Raw genomic sequence first — 26,077 nt, forward strand, 5'->3', positions numbered from 1 at the left:
CTTAGTTATTTGTGCTTATTATTTAGCAGGCCTGTGTAATTGGGCCCAAACTGACTGCGCGTCATAACAGTACCAGTCCCACCACCCACGCAGTACCGGGCATCCGTTCGCTCATCCACCCACCTCCCCTAAAATAACTATTTTAAAAAACAGCTACTTGAGCGAAAACAAAAGTTGAAAATGTTATTCAAACTTGTCAATGATGTGTTTGTTTATCATTTGACTGTAATTTTGATAATTTTACACTTGAATAACTAGCTATACACAAGCTGCCGTTGACGGCGTGCGTAAAAATGACAATACTTTGACGCCATTGGTGGGATGTGTACAACGGAGCCCACAAAATGACGTATTAACATAAAAGTGAATATTTCCGAAAAGCTCAAGAGAAGAACATTCATAACGATTGTTTGTTCACATAATAAAATCTGTTTACCCTCACGTGAGCTCAATTTCTTTATTTAGTTGAACAAAATTAATTTCAGCACTTTTCGTCCAAGCTGGTCTTTAAAACAAAATAAAAAACTGCATCAGTGAGGGGAAGAAATGTTGTCGGGTTCCGCGCTCATGAGAAGAAAGTACCACTTCGTGTCGTGTTCATTCAGGAGCCGTCTGATGACCAGTGTCATAGAGTTGATTTGTTACCATGGGGGAAGGTGAAACGTCGATTTTATTTTTTGTAATTGAAAAAGTCATTCGATAAGTTAGTTTTCTGTGTTATTAATCATCCATAGCTGACTTTAAATCCGATTCGAATTATGTTTGAATCCGAACCTAGCATTTCTCATGCAGCTGCAGATTGTGAGCATTGTAACAATTTGAGCATTTTACACCACTTAACGTTTATATATAATAAGTAGGGTAGATGGCCTTAGCTTTCGATCCAAACCGGACCTTCTTCGGAGGCAAAACGACTTTACGTTTATATACATGTAATAACAATAATGTCCATTAATAATGCGCCTTTTCTAGCCATTAGGTCCCTCTTAGCATCTTACAACACCACTTTTTACAGGCCTTTCTTTAAGTGGTCCTGAAACAGTCTCAACTCATTATGAGTATGCAGCACCGGCAGCACAGGTTGCTAACCATTCACGTCGACAATCTCTACCAATGCAGGTACCCATTTACTCCTGGTTGATGAGAAGCAATAATGGTTAAGTGTATTACTCACTGGTCTTTTTATGCACCTTTTTTTCAAGCTAAGAGGACTTATCAATGCCTTACAGTACCTCTATTCATTTTGGGCCTTCTTTAATAACACTGGACACTATTGGTAATTGTCAAAGACTTGTCTTCACAGTTGGTGTATCTCAACATATGCATACAAAAAAAAACATGTGGAAACTTGAGCTCAATCGGTCGTCGAAGTTGCGAGATATTAATGAAAGAAGACAAAACCTTGTCGCACCATGGTCACACGAAGTTGTGTGCTTTCCGATGCTTGATTCGAGACCTCAAATTCTAAATCTGAGGTCTCGAAATCAAATTCAGAGGGAGCTGTTTCGCACAGTGCTTTATACTATAAACCTCCCCCATTACTCTTAATCAAGAAAGGTTTAATGATAATGATTATTTTGAGTAATTACCAATAGTGTCCACTGCCTTTAAGTATTCCTGAAATAATCTTAACTCATTAGGAGTATGCAGCACCGGTAGCCAATTGGTTATAGATCTACATGTCACGAACCTTTTACACCAACGATCGCTATGTACCATCTTGCCTCTCTCAAGGACACGGGTGTCACGACCGAGATTGGAACCACCCACACCCTCTGACTCAGTCACCTGGGGCCCATTTCATAAAACCTGTACACTGGAAAATATTTCTCAGCAAAAACAGTGTACCAGCCAGCATTCCATGAAACTAATAGTGTTAGAAATGGTGCCCCACTTATGTCTTGCTTAGCAAAGAGATTTGTTAAACAGTATGTTCTGCTAAACAGCGTTATGAAATTGGGCACTGAACTCGAGTTCTATAAACACGCCAGACCACTCAGCCATGAAACGTCACTCTACTGAAATTGTATAAGAAAGCTGAGCAAGTAATGGCTGTTGTGATAGCTGTGCCTAAAAATAATGGTCTAAAGTGGATATAGGCTTAAGATGTTCCACAGAAAGCCCCCCTACCACCCCTTTAAGAACCAAGGGAGAGACAGGGGAGAGATAGTGCTGATGTTTTGACGGACTGAGTGAATAGCGTCTACACCCCGGGTGTCGTTTAATGGCATACATCACCTGGGACTGTATGTACCGCTTATAAAACATCTCCTGAGACACCCACCTGCCTCCTTGCTCATGCAAATGATACTCATGGTGGGCACGGTGGAGACAGACTGGAAGCAGGTGATGTCTTGGCTTCGATGAAGACTGCATCAATTGGGACATGGTGCAAAACAAAAAGGGGGGATGGGAAGGTTGTTCAGGGGAATGGTCCATGTGGTTACGGTTGATGAAACGACAATTAGATTGTGTCTTTAAGACCATGTGTTCTTATTTATTGTATTTCCCTATGCTTGTTTAATCACATAGGACATATATCTATACTTGCTTCAGGTAATTATCACAATGTGATAACAATTTCGTACATTCGTCATTTGCATTATACTATTTGATCCGGTTGTAATTGTTGGTTCGGTTGTTTTCAGGTGTGTTTTTAACGTGTTGTAATCCTTCTTGTAATATCTTGCTGTTTTTACTATCTATTGTCAACTATATTTGTAAATCACACCTGTTTTAAGGTGGTGCTCATCTTTGTACATCTGTGTGAAGTTTGAGTTTTGCTCAGACTTTAAAACACAATAGATAAGATAGAAGCTACAAAGGGTTCATATTCCTCGTCGAAATAGACACACGAACCTCAAGAGGTAAAACAATCTCACCCATAAGGCTTGTCCAGTAAATGATGAATAGCAAAAGATCTGTTAATACATCGAGTGAAAACATCCCCGTTGTTTGAACAGTGCCCCCAAATGGCCGAGACTTGTGACGTCTCGTGGCGCCGTGCAAAGACCAAACCGTCATTTCAAACAATTTATTCCCATCTTGGTCGCCATCATCTGCTCAGGAAAGGGTGCTGCAAAATGTGCGGTCTTCATCAGTGTCGAGATTTGACACCTGGACCCAATTTCGTAGAGCTGCTTAAGCACAAAAAGTAGCTAAGCAAAAGAAACCACGCTTACCAGAATAAGGTTTCCAGCCAAACTCCCATGTCACATGTACAATTTTTGACTGGGTATCCTGCTCATTTCTGCTTAGCACACTACTGATATAGAAATACAACTCGTACAACTCGACGCCTTAGAGTTTTGTGAAGATTGAATAGAAAACATCTCTGGACAAATATAAATGACATTTTGAGGTTAATTTCAACTTCTTCTGGTGTCCACAGTCGCCATTACTCTTCCCCTCAAATACATAGATTCTGTGTACTGATACTCAACATGAAATAGGTTGGCGTTCGATAAGAAGAAAACAAAGTATAGATTCATCATTCTATTAAAGGTTTGTTCATGACTGTGACACATGTGGGTCATGATGAAGTCTCGTTTATTTATTTGATAAAAAAAAATAGCACACAGAGATATTGACAAAATAGAGAGATCGCCAACATCTTGCTCAGTTGGAAGAGCGCCGGTGTCGCATGCAATTATGTCCTATATGCAGCGGACAGTATTGCATATGCAATAATGATGCAATAATGTCCGCCGGACGGTTGTGCATATGCAATCTTGTCCGCCCGGACGCTGCTGCATAATGCAATTGTGTCCACCCGGACACATTTGCATATGCAGTTGTGTCCGCCCCCGTTCAACAACCGTCCTTGTAGTAAATCAAACGCCCTTGGTCGACGGAACACGTTCGCCATTTTTTTTACAAGCCAAGTGCATGTCATGAATGACATGGAAAATGTTCGGCCGTTGGGTATTCACTGCAATCATAAAATACGTGAATATTCATGCTGCATATACGTAGGTTCAGTGCATGCACGCTCGCCTATGTCTGCTGGACGGTTTTTGCATAGCCCCGGACACGATTGCATATGCAAACGTGTCCGGAGCGGACAGTATTGCATGGCGGAGACAATTGCATCTGACACCGGCAAATAAATCTACGTTTTCTTTGTTCATCCAGGTTTTCTTAAAAACCAAAGAAATGTTTTAATTGATTTTCTATTCATGCTTGTCGGATGAGCCTTTATAAGTTTTGCTCATGTGTCGGTAACATAAGTAAAATTACTTTTCTTGAAAACTTATTGCATCGTCTGAATGAACGCAGCGCTGAAGAAGATTACAAAACAACTCTCTCGGTCATTTGAGTTAGTTTAATTGACGTTTGTAATGCTATTTTGTTAGTCATACCCCCTATACCTGCTTCCCCATGTTCTGAACGTGGGTGTAATCCTTGGCCATATTACAGGTTGAACGTCTTCTGACTGGCATCCCAGACAAAAAAGATATTTATGTGTATGATTTGAACTGGTATAAACTCATAATCGGTCGTCAGCTTTCGGTATGAAATTAATCACTATTTTTGCTTTGATATAACTACTTGCAGCGTATAACAAAAAAAGCTGAAAACAGGAATTTCGACCTTGTGTATTGACAACTCGTAAGTGCTGAATCGCTTATGATAAAATCCAGCGGGAATAATTTTCCTTGCAATATTGATCCCTTGAATAAAACAAGATCTTATAAAGCTGCTTGGCTCTGAGTTACTTCGGTTTTAAACAATGAGCAGTGAGTCCAAATTGCCGAATATATTTATTTATAAGCTCCCGTGCGCGCAGCAGAAGTGTCGAATATCGACTTCGGACATGCGAAACGGAAATGTGAAAGGGTGAATTTTAGCGTTGTTTGCCCGGTCGATAGAAGGATGACATACGCTGGTTGTTTTGTTTTTTCTCTCGTTTTTTTACCTCCTGCACGGGGTGCTCTCAAAACAACTTGTCCCCCTCCGTGGATGCTCATATTATTATACAATGACCACTGCTGAAGTTTGAGGGAAAAGGTCAAGATGCAATCCGTGAACTTCTCCATAGGTGTGATTTATACTAAGTGCACTTTGCAATCTGGCCACGTCCCTGCAGTAATGGACGCCCGGAATTATTTATGACGAAAAAATTTGAAGCGAAACACTCTTCGCTCGTGGAGGATAGGAGAAGGGGGTTGGAAAGGGAGGCGAAGAAAAAAAAGTAAAGAAATCACAGAATCACAAAGATGTGGGAAATGGGAGAGGAAGCTTGAGGGGAAAGACCTATAGAGAAAAACCTTGCTGTTAAAGAATCGAGTCAAGGCGTCTTCGACCTGTCAATGTTTTAACAGGTGAGGATTAGCTATAATTAGATACCGAGTAGAAATAGCCCCGGCTATAAAACCACGCAGATCCACAGTAAAAAAAAATTAAAAGCATTTCAAACGGATCCAGTGGAAGTAAACAACGAGCATTAGTGCAGGAGTGCACAGTTTTAATAGAGTGTAGTCTTAGTGCAAGACGTTTTTGATGAGTTAGTAAAACATTTATGGACTCGGGAAAGTACTGAGTATACAGTGCTGACACACATCGGTGTATGGGTAAAAAAAAAAGTTAATAAGACATTTATGGTTATACCATAGGCTCTACGGCCAGGGGAAGTGGAGCGGGGGATCGCGATAGTTGAGTGAGAGACTAGTGAATAACAACGTCTTGTACCAAGACTACTTTTAGAGTGCAGCGACTGTGTATTCAGAGAGTATAATTTCCATTATGCATTTATGAAGACTATTCTATCTCTATTTTTTATTATTGCATTATAAGTCTACGGAAGAGGAATAATTATGGTTTTTGCTTGTAGACTCGATCTTGTGTTTCATGATGCCTCTGGCTTGGAGTCATTTGAATGTTTGTTCACCCAACGCCTTTTAAACTTGGTCGTGGGTTGAGAGAGAAACATGTGATCGGTATGAAGTAACCATTTGTCGGTCTGAGTGTGCAGTGGCATAAATTGGACGTCAGAGATACTGAGAGAGCACTTTTTACGTCTGGTCAAAGTTTAATGACGTCTGCTCAACCTTGACAAATATGAATCGTCATCGAGCAAAGATAGGTCTATAAATTCAGATTTATTCTTCGAAAAAGACCCTGCTATGGTCGAAACGTCGGGTCATCGCATATTTTGTGTATTCTAAGTGTGACTGCCGATGATTATGTACATGCTTTTGTTAATGTGTAAACTCAGGGACGAGTTAATGAAGTGGTGAAAATTACAGAGAAAATTACTTAAAGATCATCTTTAATCAAATATAGGTCTTGACTCTATATACAGAGTTGGCCTTCGAGAAAGACTCTGCAAGGGTCCAACGTCAGGTCATTACCAATTTCGTTTTATTTCAAGTGTAACGCCGATAATTAGGTACAATGTTTTGTTATTGTTAATTGAGAGACGATTTCATTCTGTGGTGAAAATTACGTAGCAGAATACTTGCGCGGGTGCCGTGAAAGTTGAAAGTTTGGAGTACTATGTTTTACCATGACATAGAAACGTCATTAATGCCCGTCATGACTGATGGTCTCTATTAATTATTTACGGATAAACCATCAGCGTGGATTGGTTTTTACGTAATTGTTTTTACGATCGTAGGAATGCGTGCTATTGCTACGGTTCACTTCAACAGGGCTACTGGGAAGGGGTGTGGTCCAGTAGACGCTTCTGGGCAGTGGAATGGGGCAATATCCGGCAGATTTTGGGCGAGTGGGTTGCTTCAGCCGGTATGCGATTTTGGGCAGTGAAGTCATCGGCCGTCAGAGAGAGTTTTGGGGCAGTGGGGGCCTCAATCGGTATTTGGCAGCGGGGCATCAGCCGTTATTAGGCATTGGGATGGGGGCATCAGCCTGTATTGGGCAGTGGGGCATCAGCCGGTATTGGACAGTGGGGCATCAGCCGGTATTGGGCAGTGGGGGCATCAGCCTGTACTGGGCAGTGGGGGCATCATCCCGTATTGGGCAGTGGGGGCGACAGCCGTTATTGGGCAGTGGGAAGGGGCATCAGCCGGTATTGGGAAATGGGGGCATCAGCCGGTATTGGGCAGTGGGGCATCAGCCGGTATTGGGCAGTGGGGGCATCAGCCTATATTGGGCAGTGGGGGCATCAGCCGGTATTGGGCAGTGGGGCATCAGCCGGTATTGGGCAGTGGGGGCATCAGCCTATATTGGGCAGTGGGGGCATCAGCCGGTATTGGGCAGTGGGGCATCAGTCGGTATTGGGCAGTGGGGGCATCAGCCTGTAATGGGCAGTGGGGGCATCAGCCTGTATTGGGCAGTTGGGGCATCAGCCTATATTGGGCAGTGGGGCATCAGCCTATATTGGGCAGTGGGGGCATCAGCCTATATTGGGCAGTGGGGGCATCAGTCTTTATTGGGCAGTGGGGGCATCAGCCTGTATTGGGGGGCATCATCCTAAATTAGACAGTGGAGGCATCATCCAGCAGCCGCTTTTGGGCACCATACGCTCATTTTTACTTCTGGCCGTAAATCGTCGACGCCATCGCCAGGTCTCTTGTTAGTCTTGGTGCAAGACGTTCTTGTTAAGTTTGTAAAACCACGACCCTAACTACTCAACACTACACACAATGTGCGCGGCACGGGGAGCGGGGGATCGCGATAGTTGAATGTTAATGACAACAACGTCTTGCACCTTTACATGGAAATTTACAATAACTGACTCACACCCTCCTACAAACAAGACGCAGAATTTTGTTTGTTTACAGTTTTGATTTGGATGCATTGATTTGAATTGGACCAACCATGATGACTCACTACGGTAGGCGTGCATACCGACCTGGTTTTACTTATTATTGCCTTTTACTGCTAATTGCAAAGGTAATTCCATCTACTACATTGCCTAATTGTTTCACATATCTATTAGGGTGATTTGTGCATTCACAGCACCATCGGGAGTAGTCTCAGCTTCAAGAAATGTAATTTTAAAAAGTATTACGAAAATCGATTGTTACTATTTAGTTCTTGTTATACCTCGGTAACAAATTGTGAAGTTTGATTGGCCGAGAACCAATCACGTGCCGTGCAACAAATACGCATGTATACAATATGGTGAAAACTGTTACGTTATCGCTATTAATCATTAAAGGGAAGGTACACTGTTGGTAATTGTCAAAGACCAGTGTTCTCACTTAATGTATCTCAACATATGCATAAAATAACAAACATGTGAAAATATGAACTCAATTGGTCATCGGAGTTGGGAGAAAATGATAAAAGAAGAAACACCCTTGTTGGACGAACTTGTGTGCTTTCAGATAGAAATAAAAGACTCTAGCTAGAAGTCTTTTATTATTTTAGTGAGAAATCACCTCTTTCTCAAAAACTACATTACTTCAGAGGGAGTCGTTTCCTACAATGTTTTATACCATCAACAGCTCTCCAATGCTCGTTACAAAGTCAGTTTTGAAGTTAATATTTATTTTGAGTAATTACCAAACGTGTACCTTCCCTTTAAAGGCAGTGGACACTATTGGTAATTACTCAAAATAATTACGAGCATAAAACTTTTCTTGGTGACAAGTAATGGGGAGAGGTTGGTGGTATAAAACGTTGTGAGAAACAGCTCCCTCTGAAGTGCCATAGAAGTAATTGTCCACGAATTGATTTCGAGACCTCAAGTTTAGAACTTGAGGTCTCGAAGTCAACCATCTAAACGCACACAACTTCGTGTGACAAGGGTGTTTTCTTCTTTCATTATTATCTCGCAACTTCGATGACCGATTGAGCTCAAATTTTCACAGGTTTATTATTTTATGCATATGTTGAGATACACCAACTGTGGAGGCTAGTCTTTGACAATTACCAATAGTGTCCACTGCCTTTAAAGATTGACAAGATATCGCTATATTGTACGATCCATTGGAGATCTAATAGATCGCTATTTCTATTGGAAATATAACTGTCTCCATATTGTAAGATATAACAAACACAACAACAACAACAACAACAATAACAAAGCAAGAAGAAGAAAACACCTTTCAATTTGCTTTACACCCCCCCCCCCCCCCGCCCCTTCTAAACAGCACCCTGGATCCCTTAGTGTTATATCTGCCTGTTGTATTTTACCAAAAAAATACTCAGTTCTCCAAAATAGTTCTACCTCAAACTCCGGTTAAAACTGTACCATTGAAAAATACAATAAGTAAGTGGGAATATCCACACAACGTCGTACCAATACAGAGTGGAATGTACTTTTTTTATGAGTTGCAGAACTCCATTATTCCCAAGGTAGAGTGGAAGGGGTGATAAAACTTAGTATCTGTAAGTAGGAATTTTACTGGTAGCTTTTAATGAGCGAGGGGCGCCAGGCTGATAGAAAAAATATTAATTGCTTGAAAGCATACTTAAATATTTCGTTTTATGGACCGTTGTCCTTGTTGTAATAGCTCATTACTGGGCAAGTGAGGGAGTCACTGTTTAACATAATTCATGCGAAAACCATTCTTAAGCCTGGTCCCAATTTCACAGAACTGCTAGCATAACATAATTATTTCTTAATAGTTTCTTGCTAAGCAGAAATGAGCTGGATACCAGTTAACAGATTGTACATGTGGCATGATAATTTGGGTGGTAACCTTATTCTTGTAAGCATAATTTTGTTGTGCTTGGCTACTTTTTTGCCTAAGTTAGCTATATGAAGTTGGGCACTGGTCATAGCTTCAAAGAGGTGCCGAATGACTGCAATACTAATCAATTGGTTAAGTGAATCTATTTTATTATTTTGTTCACAGTGGTGAGGCGATGATGAAGCTGTTGCACCGCCCTCTATCGGAAAGCATCAGGACAAAACATCTATGAATTTCGCCACACCAAAAATAATAACTTGACGCAGAAAAGATTAAATCTGGTGAGTTTATAATTTTCATGTAACTATTTTGAAGTTGAGAGGGAAATAATTTTGTAGAAAGAAGATATGTTTTTGATTTGCATAACACATTGGTAAAACATCGTCTGTTCGTCTTATTTTGGTAATTGTGCTCCTATTTTCAAGAAAAGATCGTCTTCGGGCCGTTTCCGAATTGGCGGCTACAGCTACGGCTACGACTGTTGCCAAGGGTGTTGCTAAGGACGCCCATACCTCAACGCACGATGACGCGGAAATCTAGCCGTAGCCGTAGCTGTAGACATCAATTCGGACACGGCCTTGGGCCTTGTCAATCCTGTCATAGACAAACAGTATGAGGGCGCTCTTGTATATTCTCAGTCTCTTCGTAATATTAAGGCTCTGCTAATTTCTGCAAAGCTCGCTCGTACGTTGACCCAGGAAAGCACATAATTCTATGGACTGATAAGCGCAGAATTCCGCGGTAAGCAGAACTATGAAATTATGCCCTGGGCAAACAAACAAAATGTTTGAAATAAGTCGTAATAACAACATGGAGCCACCCAAATAGTCCTACAAGGAAACACACGTTGAGCGTCAGAAAACTATACTCGACATAATAATGAGATTTCAAGTATTTATTTGCAGTTATTATTATTTAAGATGATAAAACAAAGTTTTGGGGTTTTTTAGCCTTCGAGAAAGACTCTGCTAGGGTCAAAACATCAGGCCATTAACTATTTGTTGCATTTATACCATAGGTCCTTTCGGTAGCAGTTTGTAACAGATAATTCTATGTCCTAAAATACAATTTTGTCATAGAACCATCGCCAAATCAGGAAGCACAACGGACTTTCGGTATAGGTTTCGGTTTACGATCAAACAAGGGACCCGTCTATTTTATTTGTTTAAGGCCCGCAGTTGCGTGCAATGGTTTGCATCCTGGATACAACTCGAAGTATCGCGGATTTCTTTTTTTAACAGGAAACTACACCAACCACAGATGATAGAATAATTATCATGTTTCCGTGTTTGGTTGTACTCAATTTTAATTTGTATTTTTATTTACCATCTTTGTTTATACTTCTACAGCTCTATATAAATCTACAGCCCTATATGGAAGTGTTATTTCTGTAAATCAGGTTTGACTTTTGGATTATGTTTTAATTCAAATCGCTCAAAATTTTGCCGTTTTGAAATTACCCCTTATACTTTTAAAGTATCTTTCTAACCATTGGCCTGTTTATTTCATAACGAACGCTTTTCATTGTCCAAAGCGCCAAATCCGAAGGCAATGTTTTTTTTTGTTTTTTTTTTCTTCTTTTTCCTTTTTAAAACGTTCTTTGAATAATATCATTGCCATTGGATTGATGCATAATATTACTTAGTCAGGTTCATAAAGACCTTCGAAAACGGGTCTCACAAAGATGGTTGCGCCTTTTAAGCGAAATGAAAATCATTATTATTATGGCACGATGCCACCCTCAAGGGCAACTATATAGAGCGATGTAACATGCGCGTGTTTCCGTGATCGTAAAAATATTCTTTATTAAATATTTCTTAAAGTTTCTGTTGTTTAAAATCAACATTTACAAACGCAATCAATTAATATAATTAATTGGGTTGATGCATTGTAAAACATGTCAGGCTCATCGTGAATACATTCGTATAGTCTTTCACAGATGGTTGGACTGTTTAAAGGCAGTTTACACTATTGGTATTTACTCAAAATACTTTTTAGCATAAAACCTTACTTGGTAACGAGTAATGGGGAGAGGTTGATAATAAACACTTTGTGAGAAACAGCTCCCTCTGAAGTATTTCGAGAAAAAGGTAATTTTTTACGAATTTGATTTTGAGACCTCAGTTTTAGATTATGAAGTCTCGAAAATCAAGCATCTGAAAGCACACAACTTCGTGTGACAAGGGTGTTTTTTCCCATTATTATCTCGCAACTTCGATGACCAATTGAGCTCAAATTTTCACAGGCTTGTTATTTTATGCATATGTTGAGATACACCAAGTGAGAAGACTAGTCTTTGACAATTACCATAGTGTCCAGTGTCTTTAATTAAGTTTAGTTAAAGTAACATAATTGTGGCAACGAAGTGCTTACTCGCGTGCAAAAGAGCAGTGTAACACGTGCTTAATGATGTCTGGGCTTTATTTCCGTGTGGTCGTAAAAAAAAAATCTTGATTAAAATTTCTGTTGTTCAAATTCAACATAAAATAATCAGTTATTCATCAAATTGATTGATTGATCACCACGTCAATCAATTAATCAATCGATCACAACAGGTGCTTCACCTGATTGATCATCATATTAATACAATCAGAACCAGTAACATCAAAGCAGGATACCGCCACCAGCGTCATATGGGGCATCCCCTGAACCAAAACCACACGCGGACAAGGTGAATCATCCATACTACATAAAGGGGTCCTGACTCAAACTCAACTCACAACAAAATACTACCACCCACTTTCCGTGCCCAGTTTATGATGTCAAAACACCGGTTTCTGACTGTAAGTTGCTCTTGACCACACAACAACAAGAGGAAGTTGACAAATTCGACTATAATGGGATACTATATCGTGTGGAATCCAGGATGGAAGTTGAGTATTTAAGCACATGCTAGAAACAAAATTCTACGAGTTATAGACGGCTTTGATTCCTGGTGACTGGTAGTCCGGTAAAAGTCCCTGACCGCGGCACGGTGCAGTTTCTCCCAGGTAGCTCGGTTGCGATTTCCATACCAGGGACGCAGAGAATCTTTCGGGGGAAGAACAGTCGGTGAATCACCCACCCTCTAACTTCAGAACAGTCCTCTACTTTCTAAAGCCGGGAAAATTTGTGGTTTTTTAACAGTCAGATCTCAACTATTTGATAATCCACATGGAAAGTGAAGGGAGTTAGAGTGCATTGAACTCGTCAACTTCAACACAGTGTCAGTGTTTGGCGGGCTTCAGATAGTGGCGTTCGACTATTTTATACGGCACACGTGTATAGGGAGCGCATAGTGTGGTTTTTAAGATGGCCAAGTGTGCGGTTACTGCTAATGACTCCAAAGGAGCACTACATCTTTATTGTGTTTTGATGGTTTTGGTTACGGTGGCAACTGTTTGTATCAACGCAGAAGCACATTCGAGTCGGGTAAGTCAATTTCACAAATCTGTAATTAATTCACTAATGCTAGATTATCGATTTTTCTGTAGAATACTGTTGACTATTATATGAAAAACTATCTGATGCACTTTTTAAGCGAAACTGATTTTCTTTTTAATTAACCGGCCTTTGCGGAGCCTGCCTGCAATCATCTCCTAAAATTAAAGGCCTAGATTATTTCCACTTGCAAAGATTCGAGTTTTACCTTTTGTCGTTGTAGTTAATTTTCTCATTTTGAAACTTAGACTATGTGTGACCACATGTCATTGGAAAAAAAGGATAAATTTGGTTTTGTGAAAAGCTACATATTAGGCCTAAACAATTCAGCGTAATGTTTTCTAGAAACTCAACAATAAGTCAAATTGGATTGTATAGATCAAGCCTCGGTGTTCATTCACTCAGTACTTTGTATTGAAACTCTGTATAGGCCTACTTTGTATTGACTACATTCGGTTAGGAAACGCAATATCCACAAAATCAACAGTTGTTCCTACTTAAAGGCAGTGGACACTATTGGTAATTACTCAAAATAATTATTAGCATAAAACCTTTCTTGATTACGAGTAATGGGGAGAGGTTGATGGTATAACACATTGTGAGAAACGGCTCCCTCTGAAGTGCCATAGTTTTTGAGAAAGAAGTAATTTTCCACGGATTTGATTTCGAGACCTCAGATTTAGAACTTGAGGTCTCGAAATCAACCATCTAAACGCACACAACTTCGTGTGACAAGGGTGTTTTCGTTTTGCATTTTGCCATTACTTGTATTCCGTTTTCTTGCAGGTTCCTTCATCAGTTTTGTTTGCAATGAAAGAAGTCAGAACAATAGAAGACTTGTTACAACTATTGGAACAACGAGGTAGGCCAACTGTTGTACTTGTAATTTTAAAATACATTTTAGTTTTTTTAATTTGTAAACAATGTAAGGTTTTGTTGACAACAGACGGACCCAACATCAGAAACAATCTCTAAATTATTTATTGACTGAAGTGGCAGTCGGCGATAACTATTGTATTAATCAGTAATAGGTAATCGGCCATTATGATCTAATGTAATCACACTCAGTTTCGATTCAACCCCTGTTCAGAAGTTATATCTGACTATTTGTTTGTGTCTTTGTGATGTGTACTTGTTGTAATTGCCAAAGACTATCTTCACTTGGTGTATCCCAACATATGTACTAAATAACAAAACTGTACAAATTTAGGCTAAATTGGTAATCAATTTGCAAGTTGCAAGTTCATAATGAAAGAAAACAAAACAAAAGTAAATAAATAAAGCGCAATGGCTTTGTTTTACCTTGATTGTCAATATTTCACAATACGTGCAGACAGTTGCCTTCTATATCCAGGGGCAGATTCTATGCAAGGGCATTATTTACTGATATGTCTCATCTGTGATAAATCGCTTTCACAAAACAACTATATGACCTCAACAAAGTGTGGATACAATCGCAGGTGCATTATTTGATGTTCCAGGATTAAACCAAAAGATATACACTTTTAAAAAAAACAATGAATAAGTTTACAACAACGTTCCATGGATTTAAAACTCACACAATTTGTTTGCCTCAGTTGACTTTAAGAAACAGCTAGTTGCTCAAACAGGGTCAATATCCATTACTTAGTTATATATTTATCAAGTCAGTCATAATTTTTGCATCTGCACAAAGAAATTCATGTTTTAAAGATTGGTATGCAGTACTTCCGCTGCAGCACAGTTCATACAATCATGTCTTTTATTTTCTCTTTATTGCAATATCGAAACAGAAACTGAAATGAAGACAACCACATCAAAACACATTCCTTGGAGTCAAAGACAAGAAAAAGAAAGTTGGGAAGATGATGATGAAGATAGCGACGACGATGATGACGATGATGATGATGATGATGATTGGGAAGATGATGAAGAGGAGGGTGGTGTATATCAACCTGACAATAAGAAACCTGACCCCGGTGTCCTGTCTGGTATGGCTGAGCAGATGGGGCTGAAGTTAACATCCTCAAAGTTTTGTAAGAGCAAACTTAAACTTCAATTTATTTTGATTTATTTGATTTAATACACATACAAGAGTAGGACTCCCACAGCTCACAGAGAGAATTAATTTAATTTATGTTATGACCGTAAAAAAAAAATTTAATAGATTGTATCTCTTTCATTCGTTGACATATTTACCCGGTTTTCTACCCATCACCAATGTATGAGTTTAAAGCACTTAACTAACTCCGTAGATTTGTTCGATATATAGGGCGAAAAATCCACTCACCTCGGCTAGGAATCAAACTGATTATCATAATTATTTCTGAGAGTACATTAAGTGCTCGATATTGGGGGCATGTGGAATATTTGTACTGCATGTAGCCCATCTCACACAGAACCCAATAACAAAGAGCTGCTTATATGAACAACAAGATAGCTAGCTAAGCACAGAAAAATTGTCATTCACATTTGTGCTTAGCAGAACATTGTTAACCGATATTTTCTACTTAAGCAGCTCTATGAAATGGGGCCCTTGTCAGTATGTTGAGCTGCTTGAGCAAATATACTGCTTAAAAAAATCCCTGATTTACAAGTTGTCACGTGTATGTGACATGATATTTTGGCTGGTAACCTTATTCTGGTTAGCTTAATTTTGTTTTGCATAGCTTGATTTTTTGCTTGAGCAGCTCTATGAAATTGGGCCAAAACGAATCAGGTGACCTTTTTTACTGCTCACTCCTGGGAAATAGCTGGTTGGGGAAGTGATAAGCGAGATAACCTGGGGTTAGGACACTTGCATCTTAAAGGCAGTGGACACTATTGGTAATTATTCAAAATAATTATTAGCATAAAACCTTACTTGGTAACGAGTGATCGGGAGAGTTTGACAGTATAATACATTGTGAGAAACGGCTCCCTCTGAAGTGACGTAGTTTACGAGAAAGAAGTTATTTTTCCACGAATTTGATTTTCGAGATGTCATAATTAGATTTTGAGGTCTCGAAATCAAGCATCTGCAAGCACACAACTTCGTTTGACAAGGGTGTTTTTTCTTTCATTATTATCTCGCAACTTCGACTACCAATTGAGCCCAAATTTTCACAGGTTTGTTATGTTGTGCATATGTTGAGATACACCAAGGGAGAACACTGGTCTTTGACAATTACCAGTAGTGTCCAGTGTCTTTAAAGGAATATGGGTTGTGGTTAAAGTTCCCCTGGAATTACGTGGGGATTTCTTTCAAATGAATTGGTTCGATGTGAAAAGGGCTTCAGATTGTTTTCTTTTGCAATTAACAGTTTTTAAAAACCCAGTGTAAAATAATAGTTTACAGTGTTTACAGTGAAAATTATCCATTGATATCGGGGGCAAGATTGAAAATTAATTGCACTTTGTTCCGGTTGCAAGAATTACATCATATGCAAACCAGACAAATTTGATTATACAACTTGCATTATAACCCTGCAGATGAAAGTTGACTAACAATTGTTGTTGTTTACTAATATCATGCACTTATAAGTTCTTGTTTTGCGAGTCTTCACAGTTTACTACTAATAATAATATTATTTTGTTAATGTTCACTTAACACTGGAAATGTGAGGACTGGTTGGCTTTGCGTTAGACGGCTGTGGCACAAGACTACATTGTTTTGCTTTTCGAAAATAATACAGGCCTAATCAAGTTTAATCAAATAATTTTATGGCAGTGCATACTATTTTTAGTTACTATCATTAACCAATTGACTTTATTTGATGGCCAATTGTTGATGGTTAATGTTGGTTTTTTCATAATTAGCTAGGAGAAGTACACGTAGAGGATTCATTCAGGAATTATCACAAGCTTTGAGCCGCCAGTCCCCACAAGAATTTTCATTAAGTGAGTAAATTTTGAAGAGGAATGTCTTTTATTTGTTGTAGTTTTACTACAGTTTTTATGACTGTTTGATTAGAAAGTGAGTGGCTGGGATTTGTTTGTAGTTCTAAGTGGTACTCAGTTATTACTCTTTAGGACATTTCATGCAGAAACAGTTTCCATGGTAATTGGAACATTGTATCCACTTTACATTATATTGATAAATATTAAACTAACTTTGCTGCCGTTCCCGCTCTTCACTTTCTTATAGATGATGTTGCCGAGCTTCCTCCATGCATCCCGAGAGAGTCTTTAGTAACAGTCCCTACAGATCCCAATGAGCCTAATGTAATCTACTGGCCATCGTGTGTTACCGCTAAACGGTGTGGAGGTTGCTGCAGTAATGAACTATTTGACTGCCAGGCAACACGATCAGAAATAGTGCAAAAAGACGTAAGTGAGCAGGTTTACAAAGAAACAGATTTCAGAACAAAATTAAGGTTTTTTTTCCAGTTTTTATGCCTGTGCCCAAAGTATACACTCGGTGAATTTGTTAATCGAACAGTTATGACCTTAAAGACAACACACCAGCACACCAACAGTTATCCAAAATATTGTTCTTGTAATTGGAACTTATTTCTCAGATATCAAGTAATTTTCGATACTTTTTTTTAGGGTTTAGTACTTGAAATAACTTGATATCTGAGAAGAAAAAAAACCTCTTCTTTCTTGGTTTTTTTTCTGGAATGTCCATTTTTCATTAATCATAAAGTCAAATTTATTTGAAAATTAAAAAAAATATCCAGTAAACACCAGCTTCTTTCCCGTCAATTTAAACCCCCAAGGTCGTCAAAATGGAGTACAATCCCAAAGTCTCTCCCAGCCTTCAGTACGGTGGGATCGTTTCCAAAAACATCACGCAGGACACCAACTGTAGCTGCCAATGCAAGGTCAAGTCCCAAGACTGCGACCCTGCCACCCAGCTTTACAGCAACTGCCAGTGCAAGTGCAGGGCGTGGGTCAGTTGCCCACCTAGGAAGATCTGGGACCCCGTCAGGTGTCGGTGCACCTGTAGTGCTCCGTCGTCTCAGAGGTAATTTTGTTTACTCACAAGGCCGGACGCAATTTTTGTACATCAAAATTGCCACTTTAATAGATGTTAAATTTGCATCGGGATAAAGAATATTAATTTTTGGTTTTACCCATATACACCGATGTGTGTAGCACTGTATACTCAGTACTTTCCCCGAGTCCTGTGAAAAAAAAAATCGAATCCCACCCGAGTAAAATGCCTGTGATTTTTTTCACAGGACTCGGGGAAAGTACTGAAAATTGCCACTGTCGAGGTGCTTCTCAATGGGGATTTTTTTCTTCTTATAAATCGATTCAAAAAAGGAAATCCTTAAAACAAAATCAGGACAGTTTTTGAAGATGGCAATTTTGATGTACAGAAAAAAACTCTGCAGGCCACTTTAATGTGAGGGCTACACTTAACTGATCTGGGCTATTGACCCAGATCAACCGCCGCCAGGGGCGCATTTCCACTTACTGGTGGAGCTGAAACAGGGATAACCCCCTTCACAACCCGTACAAGGATGTAGGACAGGGTAAGTTAGAGCAGAATGACTACCTTTATCAACTAAAATGGCGAATATCTCGATATCTTAAAGTGTCTCTACATTGGGGGCGGGGGATTCACATTTACAAATGTGTTTTCTATCAATGGGGGAATACAAAAAGGAATACAAAAGTACCATTAAAAATCCCATGGTGTTTCACAGCAAGACTCCAAAAGCTCCAAAAGTGATCTCGCTCGTGACGTCATCACATGACAACACAGTCATCACATGACAACACAGTGAACGATTTCCCTTGTATACAGCATACCAAAATGCATACACAGCATACCAAAATGCTACTAAAAAAGTTTCAGTTGTTGCTCAATAATATTACCATTTTGCTACTACTCAATTGTAAGCATTCAGTGAACACAAAGTTTGTCCAGTCTGAATATTTCACTACGCAAAAGTGCTGGATGAAATCGGTGTTGCGTGCATCACGTGGATTAGATTTACCAGTGGTTATACATTGGATTGTTTGTGGAGTTATTGCCATTCTTCGTCGCGGTAGGTCAATTGGATTATTGATGGGATCTGAGATCTGAAATGAAATATGATAGATGTTGGGGTTGATATAGACCTTGGGGTTGGAATATGACACTAGTGATATACAATTGGGAAAAATGTATTCAGTCAGTTATTTATGAAGAGATATTATGCATGGTGCTGGAGCTGACCCATTGAGTGTGTGATAGTTTCACTTTGAAGGGAAAGCAAACACAAATTATTATATTCTGTACTTGACATACATCTTGATTAAAGATATTTAAAAACATCACTAAAACAAACCGAATATTTGTCCTGGCTGACATTTTAAGTGAGAACTTGATAGATAAAATGACGCGCGAAAAGTTTATCTTGAAAGGTACCAAACAGAGGTGCCATTTCCATCATTTTAACGTGAAATTACTGAATGTTGACACTGTGGTGCCCCCTCTTGACGTAAAGGGGAATGGTTAATCGCTGACAGAGTGATCCATATGAGGTCTAGACAGCGCACTGAGTCAGCTTGTAAAACAAAAGAATATCAGGGTTTGGGTTTGTTTGTAATCGATGGAAGCTGAAGAGTTCTCTGTTTGTTTGCTTCATACTTGTTGCTGGTAAATGTTATAGCATTGAGTAAGGCCTTGGATTTCAACTCATGGTGTCTCCATTCTCCTGAAGACGAGCAGAGTATACAGAGTATATAGGTTTTCTCGGTCAATTTCGGAAAATGAGCAGCCAATTTAACCACCAGCTTATTCTATTTGGCACGAAATTGAACGCTACTGAAAAAGGTCATTCGATTTCGTTTTAAGACTAGTCAAATGTACTCTTACGTTATTCGATTTAACAAAATAATCATTCAATTTAACAATTCATCAAAGCAGCATTCAAATTCACAGACGCTTCTTGAGGCGTGTGTGTCACGAAAAAGAATGACGATACGCTAAATTGGACAGAGTGCTAAAGGAATTTGACTCGACTCTAAACGAAATTGAATGGCCGAATTCTGATTTTGAAACGCAGTAACAACTGGAGAGGCAAAACAGCCTTCATTCGAACGCATGAAAATGAAATTGACTGCTCATTTGCCGAATTTGACCGAGAAAACCTATAATATAGTGTTCGAAACGTCGAGACCAAACCGGCTCTTTTCAGAGCCAACACCCCAAACAAAAGAGATTTTCACACACGGTTGTAACCGCAAGTCTATCATTCATATTTATATTTATAGTAACTCTCATGGTGTCTAGTTTGCAAATTGTTTGGTGCTCTACCTGCCATCTCTTAACAGATTTGATTTCCAATTCTTTACTTTTTAACTCTAAACTTGTTTTAGGCTATAACATATATATACAAAAAACGCGAAGTACCCTGCAAATCTTCCGATTGATTGCAAGCCACAAACAGGGTTTTCGAAGTGACATTTGGTGCCCCAGACATGCTGCGAGTGACCTAACCCAGTTAACCCATTTTATGACACATTCTTGGAAGAATTGTTTTCACTGCAAAAGAGTGTGTCCTGGATGTTACCAAGACCAATGAATTGGGTTGATTGTTTGTCGCCCCCTTGAGACGATGCCGTTGAACCTTTGGCCCTTGTATACGTCACGATTTCACAGTCATTTACTGAATAATAATTAAATATCATTTGTAGATGCACTTTCATGAGAACCATCTAAAGTTGCCGGTCAAGCAGAAGTATTTTAATACTAATACTTATATACTTAAAAGTATATAAGTATTTTGTCAAATTGTTTGGTTTTGGGAAAGCAAGTACTTTCTGGTGATGTAAGAGTGTTATGCATTTTTTCCGAGGTCTTCAGGAGTGAATTCCAGAGTCTTGGTGCTATGTTGGAAAAAAGTATGTCCTCGTAACTGGGCAACAATAGGCTCAACCCATATTCAGTGGTTGATGTTTCCACTGCATTTCACTGTTTCTGTTTTACGTGACATCTGTCCCGAAAAACTGTAATTTCTTGCATTGTTTTGTTATCAGCAAACACCCCCAGATCAAATTGCTGTTCGTCACCAAAATATTTAAACTGTTCCTCTCTCTACAATCAGAGCATTGCCGGTGGTATGATTGGGTTTTAGCTCTCTGTGGAATAAAATGTTGTTTTGTGCTTGTTGACCCAGGGGAAGTTCACTCAAGTTGCATTAGACAACTAGTAAACTTTGACTTCAATATTACATTTCTTTGCAATAGGAGCATAGCACCCTCATAGGAGCATAGCACACTCGTGTGGCTTGTAAAACTTGTCACAGCAATTGTCTCATCTTTCCATCGGACGTTAAAGGCAAGTGTGCCGATTTGGCTCAAACCGATACATGTTGGTTGATGTTTCACTGTGTCTGTTTTACATGACATCACCCTGACAATTGCTCTGCGTTGTTTTGTCAGCAAACGACGGTTTTGCATATGCAATCGTGTCCGCCCAGACGCTGCTGCATAATGCAATTGTGTCCGCACGGACACATTTGCATATGCAGTTGTGTCCGCCCTGTGCAAAACCGTCCTGGCAGTAAATTAAACGCCCTTGGTCGACGGAACACGTTCGCCATTTTTTACAAGCTAATATAAGTGCATGTCATGAATGACATGGGAAATGTTCGGTCGTTGGGTATTTGCTGCAATCATCAAATACGTGAATATTCATGCTGCATATTATGTAGGTTCAGTGCATGCATGCTCGCTTACGCGCGCACAAACATGTAAAGTCATGTACATGTCCGCTAGACGGTTTTTGCATAACCCCGGACACGATTGCATATGCAAAAGTGTCCGAAGCGGGACACAATTGCATCTGACACCGGTGATATGATTGGGGTTTACCCCTCTCTGTGGAATAAATGTTGTTTGTTACCTATTGGGCCACCAAGGGAAGTTCACTCAACGAGCATTCGACAACTAGTAAAATTTGACTTCAATATTTTATTTGACTTCAATCTATGAGCTTAGCACACCCTTGTGGCCTGTACAAATTGTCACAACAATTGTTTTAACTTTCCATCTGGAGTTAAAAGGCATGTTAGCCGATTTGAAATAATACACAGTTTGAACTTTGATAGCGAGACCAACAAAGCAATTACCGAGATGTCACCCACATTTCTTCTTCAATTTATGATACTCTGTATTGATCATAACTCATTATTAATATGTATGTATGAAAATATGTATGGAACTAAACAAACAAACAAACAAACAAACAAACAAACAGACAATCACCCTTGCAGTAAACACACTGCTTTAAAGCCAGTGGACACTATTGGTAAATGTAAAATACCAGTCTTCTCACTTGTTGTATCTCAACATATGCACAAATAAACAAACATGTGAAAATTTGAGCTTGATCGGTCGTCGGAGTTGCGAGATAACTATGAAAGAAAAAACCACCATTGTCACACAAAGTTGTGTGCTTTCAGATGCTTGATTTCGAGACCTCAAATTCTAAACTTGAGGTCTCAAATTCGTGGAAAAATACTTCTTTCTCGAAAACTACTCCACTTCAGAGGGAGCTGTTTCTCACTATGTTTTACACTACCAACGTCTCCCCATTACCCATTACCAAGTAAGGTTTTATGCTAATAATTATTTTGAGTATAATAGTGTCCACTGCCTTTAATACATCCTCGAAAATGACCGATTAATAGTCTGATCGTCAACAAGCAATGAAAATGAAATTACTACCTTGACCCGCTCGTATTGATATGTAAAGAATTTTATTGCCTTTGTGGAATGTCTGAAATCACAACAAACAACTATATTATATATCTGTAACCCAATATATGGGTTGATATGATATCTGGATTGATGGGGTACCTTAAGAGTTCAAGTAAATTCTCACTTACACAATATCATGGGTTGTTCAAAAATGCCTTTGTAAGTTACTGCCTATAACAGCACACCCGTACAGACCTTATACTTATAGGGCAGCCATATTTTGGTTTGATTAAAACAGAGCTAACAACATTTGCATATTGCAATCAATTAAAGTTGCATTCAACAGATAACGGGGGGGGGGGAGTTTCCAAAACAGGAAGGTTTTCAATTTGTTCATCAGAGCATGAACAGATTGGTGGATTTTGAAACTGCATGATGGAGGTGTTGGAGATGAGGCGAAGTTTTCGGTTGCACCATGTGTAAATCTCTTTTGAGTAGGGTTGGTTCTAGAAAGAACTACAACTCAACGTTTCGATCAATATGCTCTGATTGTCTTCAGGAGAATGGACAGATTAGTTTATTTTCTGGGGAACTTTCTGCAGAGTCGGGGAGAGTTTGCAGCTCGATTAAAGTAAACCATTATAATTGAACGTGAAACCAGGCCCTCTGCTTGTTCTCACCCATATATATATATGTAATATAGTTGTTTTTGATCTGTTTTTATTTTTTTGTTAATTTATTTATGTGGTTTTTGGGGGGTATGTTTTGGAATGTTTTTTTCTAAAAATGTATATGTATTTATTTAATCATTTTGGACAGAACGTGTTCCCGGTTACGGCAGTTTTGGAGCGATGATTCTTGCAGTTGTAGATGTAGGAAAGATCTTGAGGCAAGATGTAGAGCCCCTCATGTTTTTAACCGCAAACGATGCAAGTAAGTGTTTCCTTTTTTATTCAATCTATCATCTTGAAGAAGAACAAATTGTTTCGGCCTGCAGCAGTGAAGTTATGCGGCACAGTTTGCTAAGTGCTTTCCAAATTCTCTTGGGAAAAATGCACTGGGCTCACGAGTAATTAATCATAACAGAATCTGTATGATGACAAATCTAATTGAATGATCAGTTTCCCCAAATGCAAAAAATACACTATTCGGGAAAAAAAAATTCTCTATATTTATATTATTTGTTGTTCTTTTTTTTTTAATGTTCTTTAAATAAAGCTTTCTCAATGCAAACAACTGCATTATTGAGAAATTTGTTTCCATTTTTTAACATTTTGCTGTTTTTGTAAGCTTTGATTTATTTTAATCGTGAACTGCAATCACTGTAGTTTCCTTTATCGATCAAGTTTTTCGTAATTGGAAATCTAAACTGTCTGATCCTTTCCGTCTTTAGATGTGAGAGGCGGTCCACACAATAGACTCTTGATCAGAGAAAAGTCGAGAGATTTCGAAGGAAGTTTTCATCAAGATCGACAACCTTTACGGTGACTGGAAATCAATCAAGTTCAGCGAATGTTTGTCCGTCAGACATGCATGCATGATATTTGGTCCTTTGGGAAAAAGTAGGACATTTTGTTTAACAAGTACATTGTTTAGGCTTACATTTTCAGGTTATTCAATCACAATTTTCCCAGATTTTTCCCAAGGTCAAAAAAGTCAGCTAAAAGTAGGACAAATATCATGCTTGCCTTAAAGTCTCTTATTGCGATTTGACCCAAAAATTTTGATTTAAAATTCAATAGGTATTTTGATGGGGGTCGAGAAAGTTACAAGCTTTCATTTGAGCCATTGCTCGAAAAGGTCCGCCAATTATTAGTAACAATGAAATAAAGTGCTCAAAATTAGTTTTTGTCGGGATCCCGACAATATATCACGTGACCAAATCTTATGTGTTTCATAAGAAACGTTTTTAAAAAAATGTCATGGTTCCTGACCATTAAAAGTAAAAGCTAATCTTTGTTTTCGTTAGAGCGGGTGATACTCTTTCACCCAAACAAATCTATGTTTTAATGTTTGGGGCCAAAAATCTGACATAGGATCTTTAATGTTCACATCTCTGAATGTACTTTGTAATTATGCCTCAAGATTTACTCATCTAAAACTCAGGCAGACAATCCTTAACCCCCCTCAACTTATGAGGTGAGATCTTTAAGAAATCAGACATTTTAAAATGAATCACTTTCAAAACTCTTCTCGGTTTTACTTATACTTTTTATTTTAAAAGCTGTTAAAAAGGTGTGTACATGTATCATAATATAAACAATCTTCTTTAAAAAAAAGTTAATGCCCTAAAAAAGTTTTAAAACTGAAAACTTGTATATGTATTCAAACAACTTACATGTATTCTTTTCCATCACCTCCCTTTTCAGTGTGTACATACATAGTAATTGTAATGTGTACATACATGTACGTAAATATTAGCTGGAAATGTTCTATAGTGACTTCATTATATACATAGTTTCTTGGTTTTTTTGTAGCACGAGTTCATGGCACTTCTGACCATCCCAAGTAACAAAGTAATGCTTGAAGTGAAAATGTGCACACTAAAATATTCGTTGCTAAATTCATTTCCATCTTTTCAAATTGGTTTTTTTATCATATTATTATTCCCTTTTTAGAATTTAATAGTTTTTATTTTATAGCTATTTGCTATTTGAATATCTAGCCACATGAAATACAACAATCGGAAGTTCAGAAGGCTCAATGCCCATAAGGCAATTTTAGTTGAACACTTCAAGCATGACCTGGTTAAGCAAAGCTAGAACCTTCATGAGCTAGAACCTTCATTTATGTTTTTTATTTTGTAAAAGTATCCTTGGTTTAGCCAATTTTTGTTTTGTTTTTAATCAGTGACATAAATAGCCAAACAAATTCAATTTAGTTCAAGGTCTAAATCGAAGGATAAATTTACAGATTTTTTAGTACAACTTTCTGGTAACGAAACTAAGGGACCCTCAAATGTGTCTAGGACTGTGACTCGTAGACTTAATGTTACATTGTGTCTAAGAAGAAATGTACAGTTTTAGTTTTGGGAAGAAAACCCCAACTTTGGGCGGGGGGGGGATCCATGCTCAGGTAGGGACTGAAAACCTAATCCACCGTCTATGATTGGATTGTTAATTTGTACAAATTAAAGGCAGTGGACACTATTGGTAATTACTCAAGATAATTATTAGCATTAAACCTTTCTTGGTGTTGAGTAATGGAGAGAGGTTGATGGTGGTATAAAACATCGTGAGAAACGGCTCCCTCTGAAGTGACGTAGTTTTCGAGAAAGAAGTAATTTTCCATGAATTTGTTTTCGAGACCTCAGATTTAGAACTTGAGGTCTCGAAATCAACCATCTAAACGCACACAACTTCGTGTGTTAAGGATGTTTTTTTTTCTTTCATTAATATCTCGCAAGTTTGATGACAGATTGAGCTCAAATTTTCACAGGTTTGTTATTTTAT

The 26,077-nt window shown here is 38.6% G+C and overlaps 1 protein-coding gene across 1 annotated transcript; it reads left to right on the top strand.

Moving 5' to 3' along the window:
- Nucleotides 1–12,427: 12,427 nt before the first annotated feature.
- Nucleotides 12,428–24,376, top strand: LOC117293908 (vascular endothelial growth factor D-like). Its single transcript, XM_033776386.1, has 7 exons — nucleotides 12,428–13,016; nucleotides 13,812–13,887; nucleotides 14,798–15,040; nucleotides 17,131–17,312; nucleotides 17,705–17,952; nucleotides 23,445–23,558; nucleotides 24,019–24,376. The coding sequence occupies exons 1-7, from the start codon at nucleotides 12,897–12,899 to the stop codon at nucleotides 24,041–24,043; spliced, it is 1,008 nt and encodes a 335-aa protein (XP_033632277.1). The 5' UTR covers nucleotides 12,428–12,896; the 3' UTR covers nucleotides 24,044–24,376.
- The last annotated feature ends 1,701 nt before the right edge of the window (nucleotides 24,377–26,077 follow it).

Source organism: Asterias rubens, chromosome 8, assembly GCF_902459465.1.
Source record: "Asterias rubens chromosome 8, eAstRub1.3, whole genome shotgun sequence".
NCBI lineage: Eukaryota > Metazoa > Echinodermata > Asteroidea > Forcipulatida > Asteriidae > Asterias > Asterias rubens.

What these genes read in the sequence shown, in the direction of transcription:
- LOC117293908 (XM_033776386.1), top strand. Translation starts at nt 12,897, where the DNA reads ATGGCCAAGTGTGCGGTTACTGCTAATGACTCCAAAGGAGCACTACAT. An exon ending in CAGAAATAGTGCAAAAAGAC is followed by an intron (nt 17,313 to 17,704) that starts GTAAGTGAGCAG and finishes TAAACCCCCAAG; the next exon opens with GTCGTCAAAATGGAGTACAA. An exon ending in TTTAACCGCAAACGATGCAA is followed by an intron (nt 23,559 to 24,018) that starts GTAAGTGTTTCC and finishes TTCCGTCTTTAG; the next exon opens with ATGTGAGAGGCGGTCCACAC.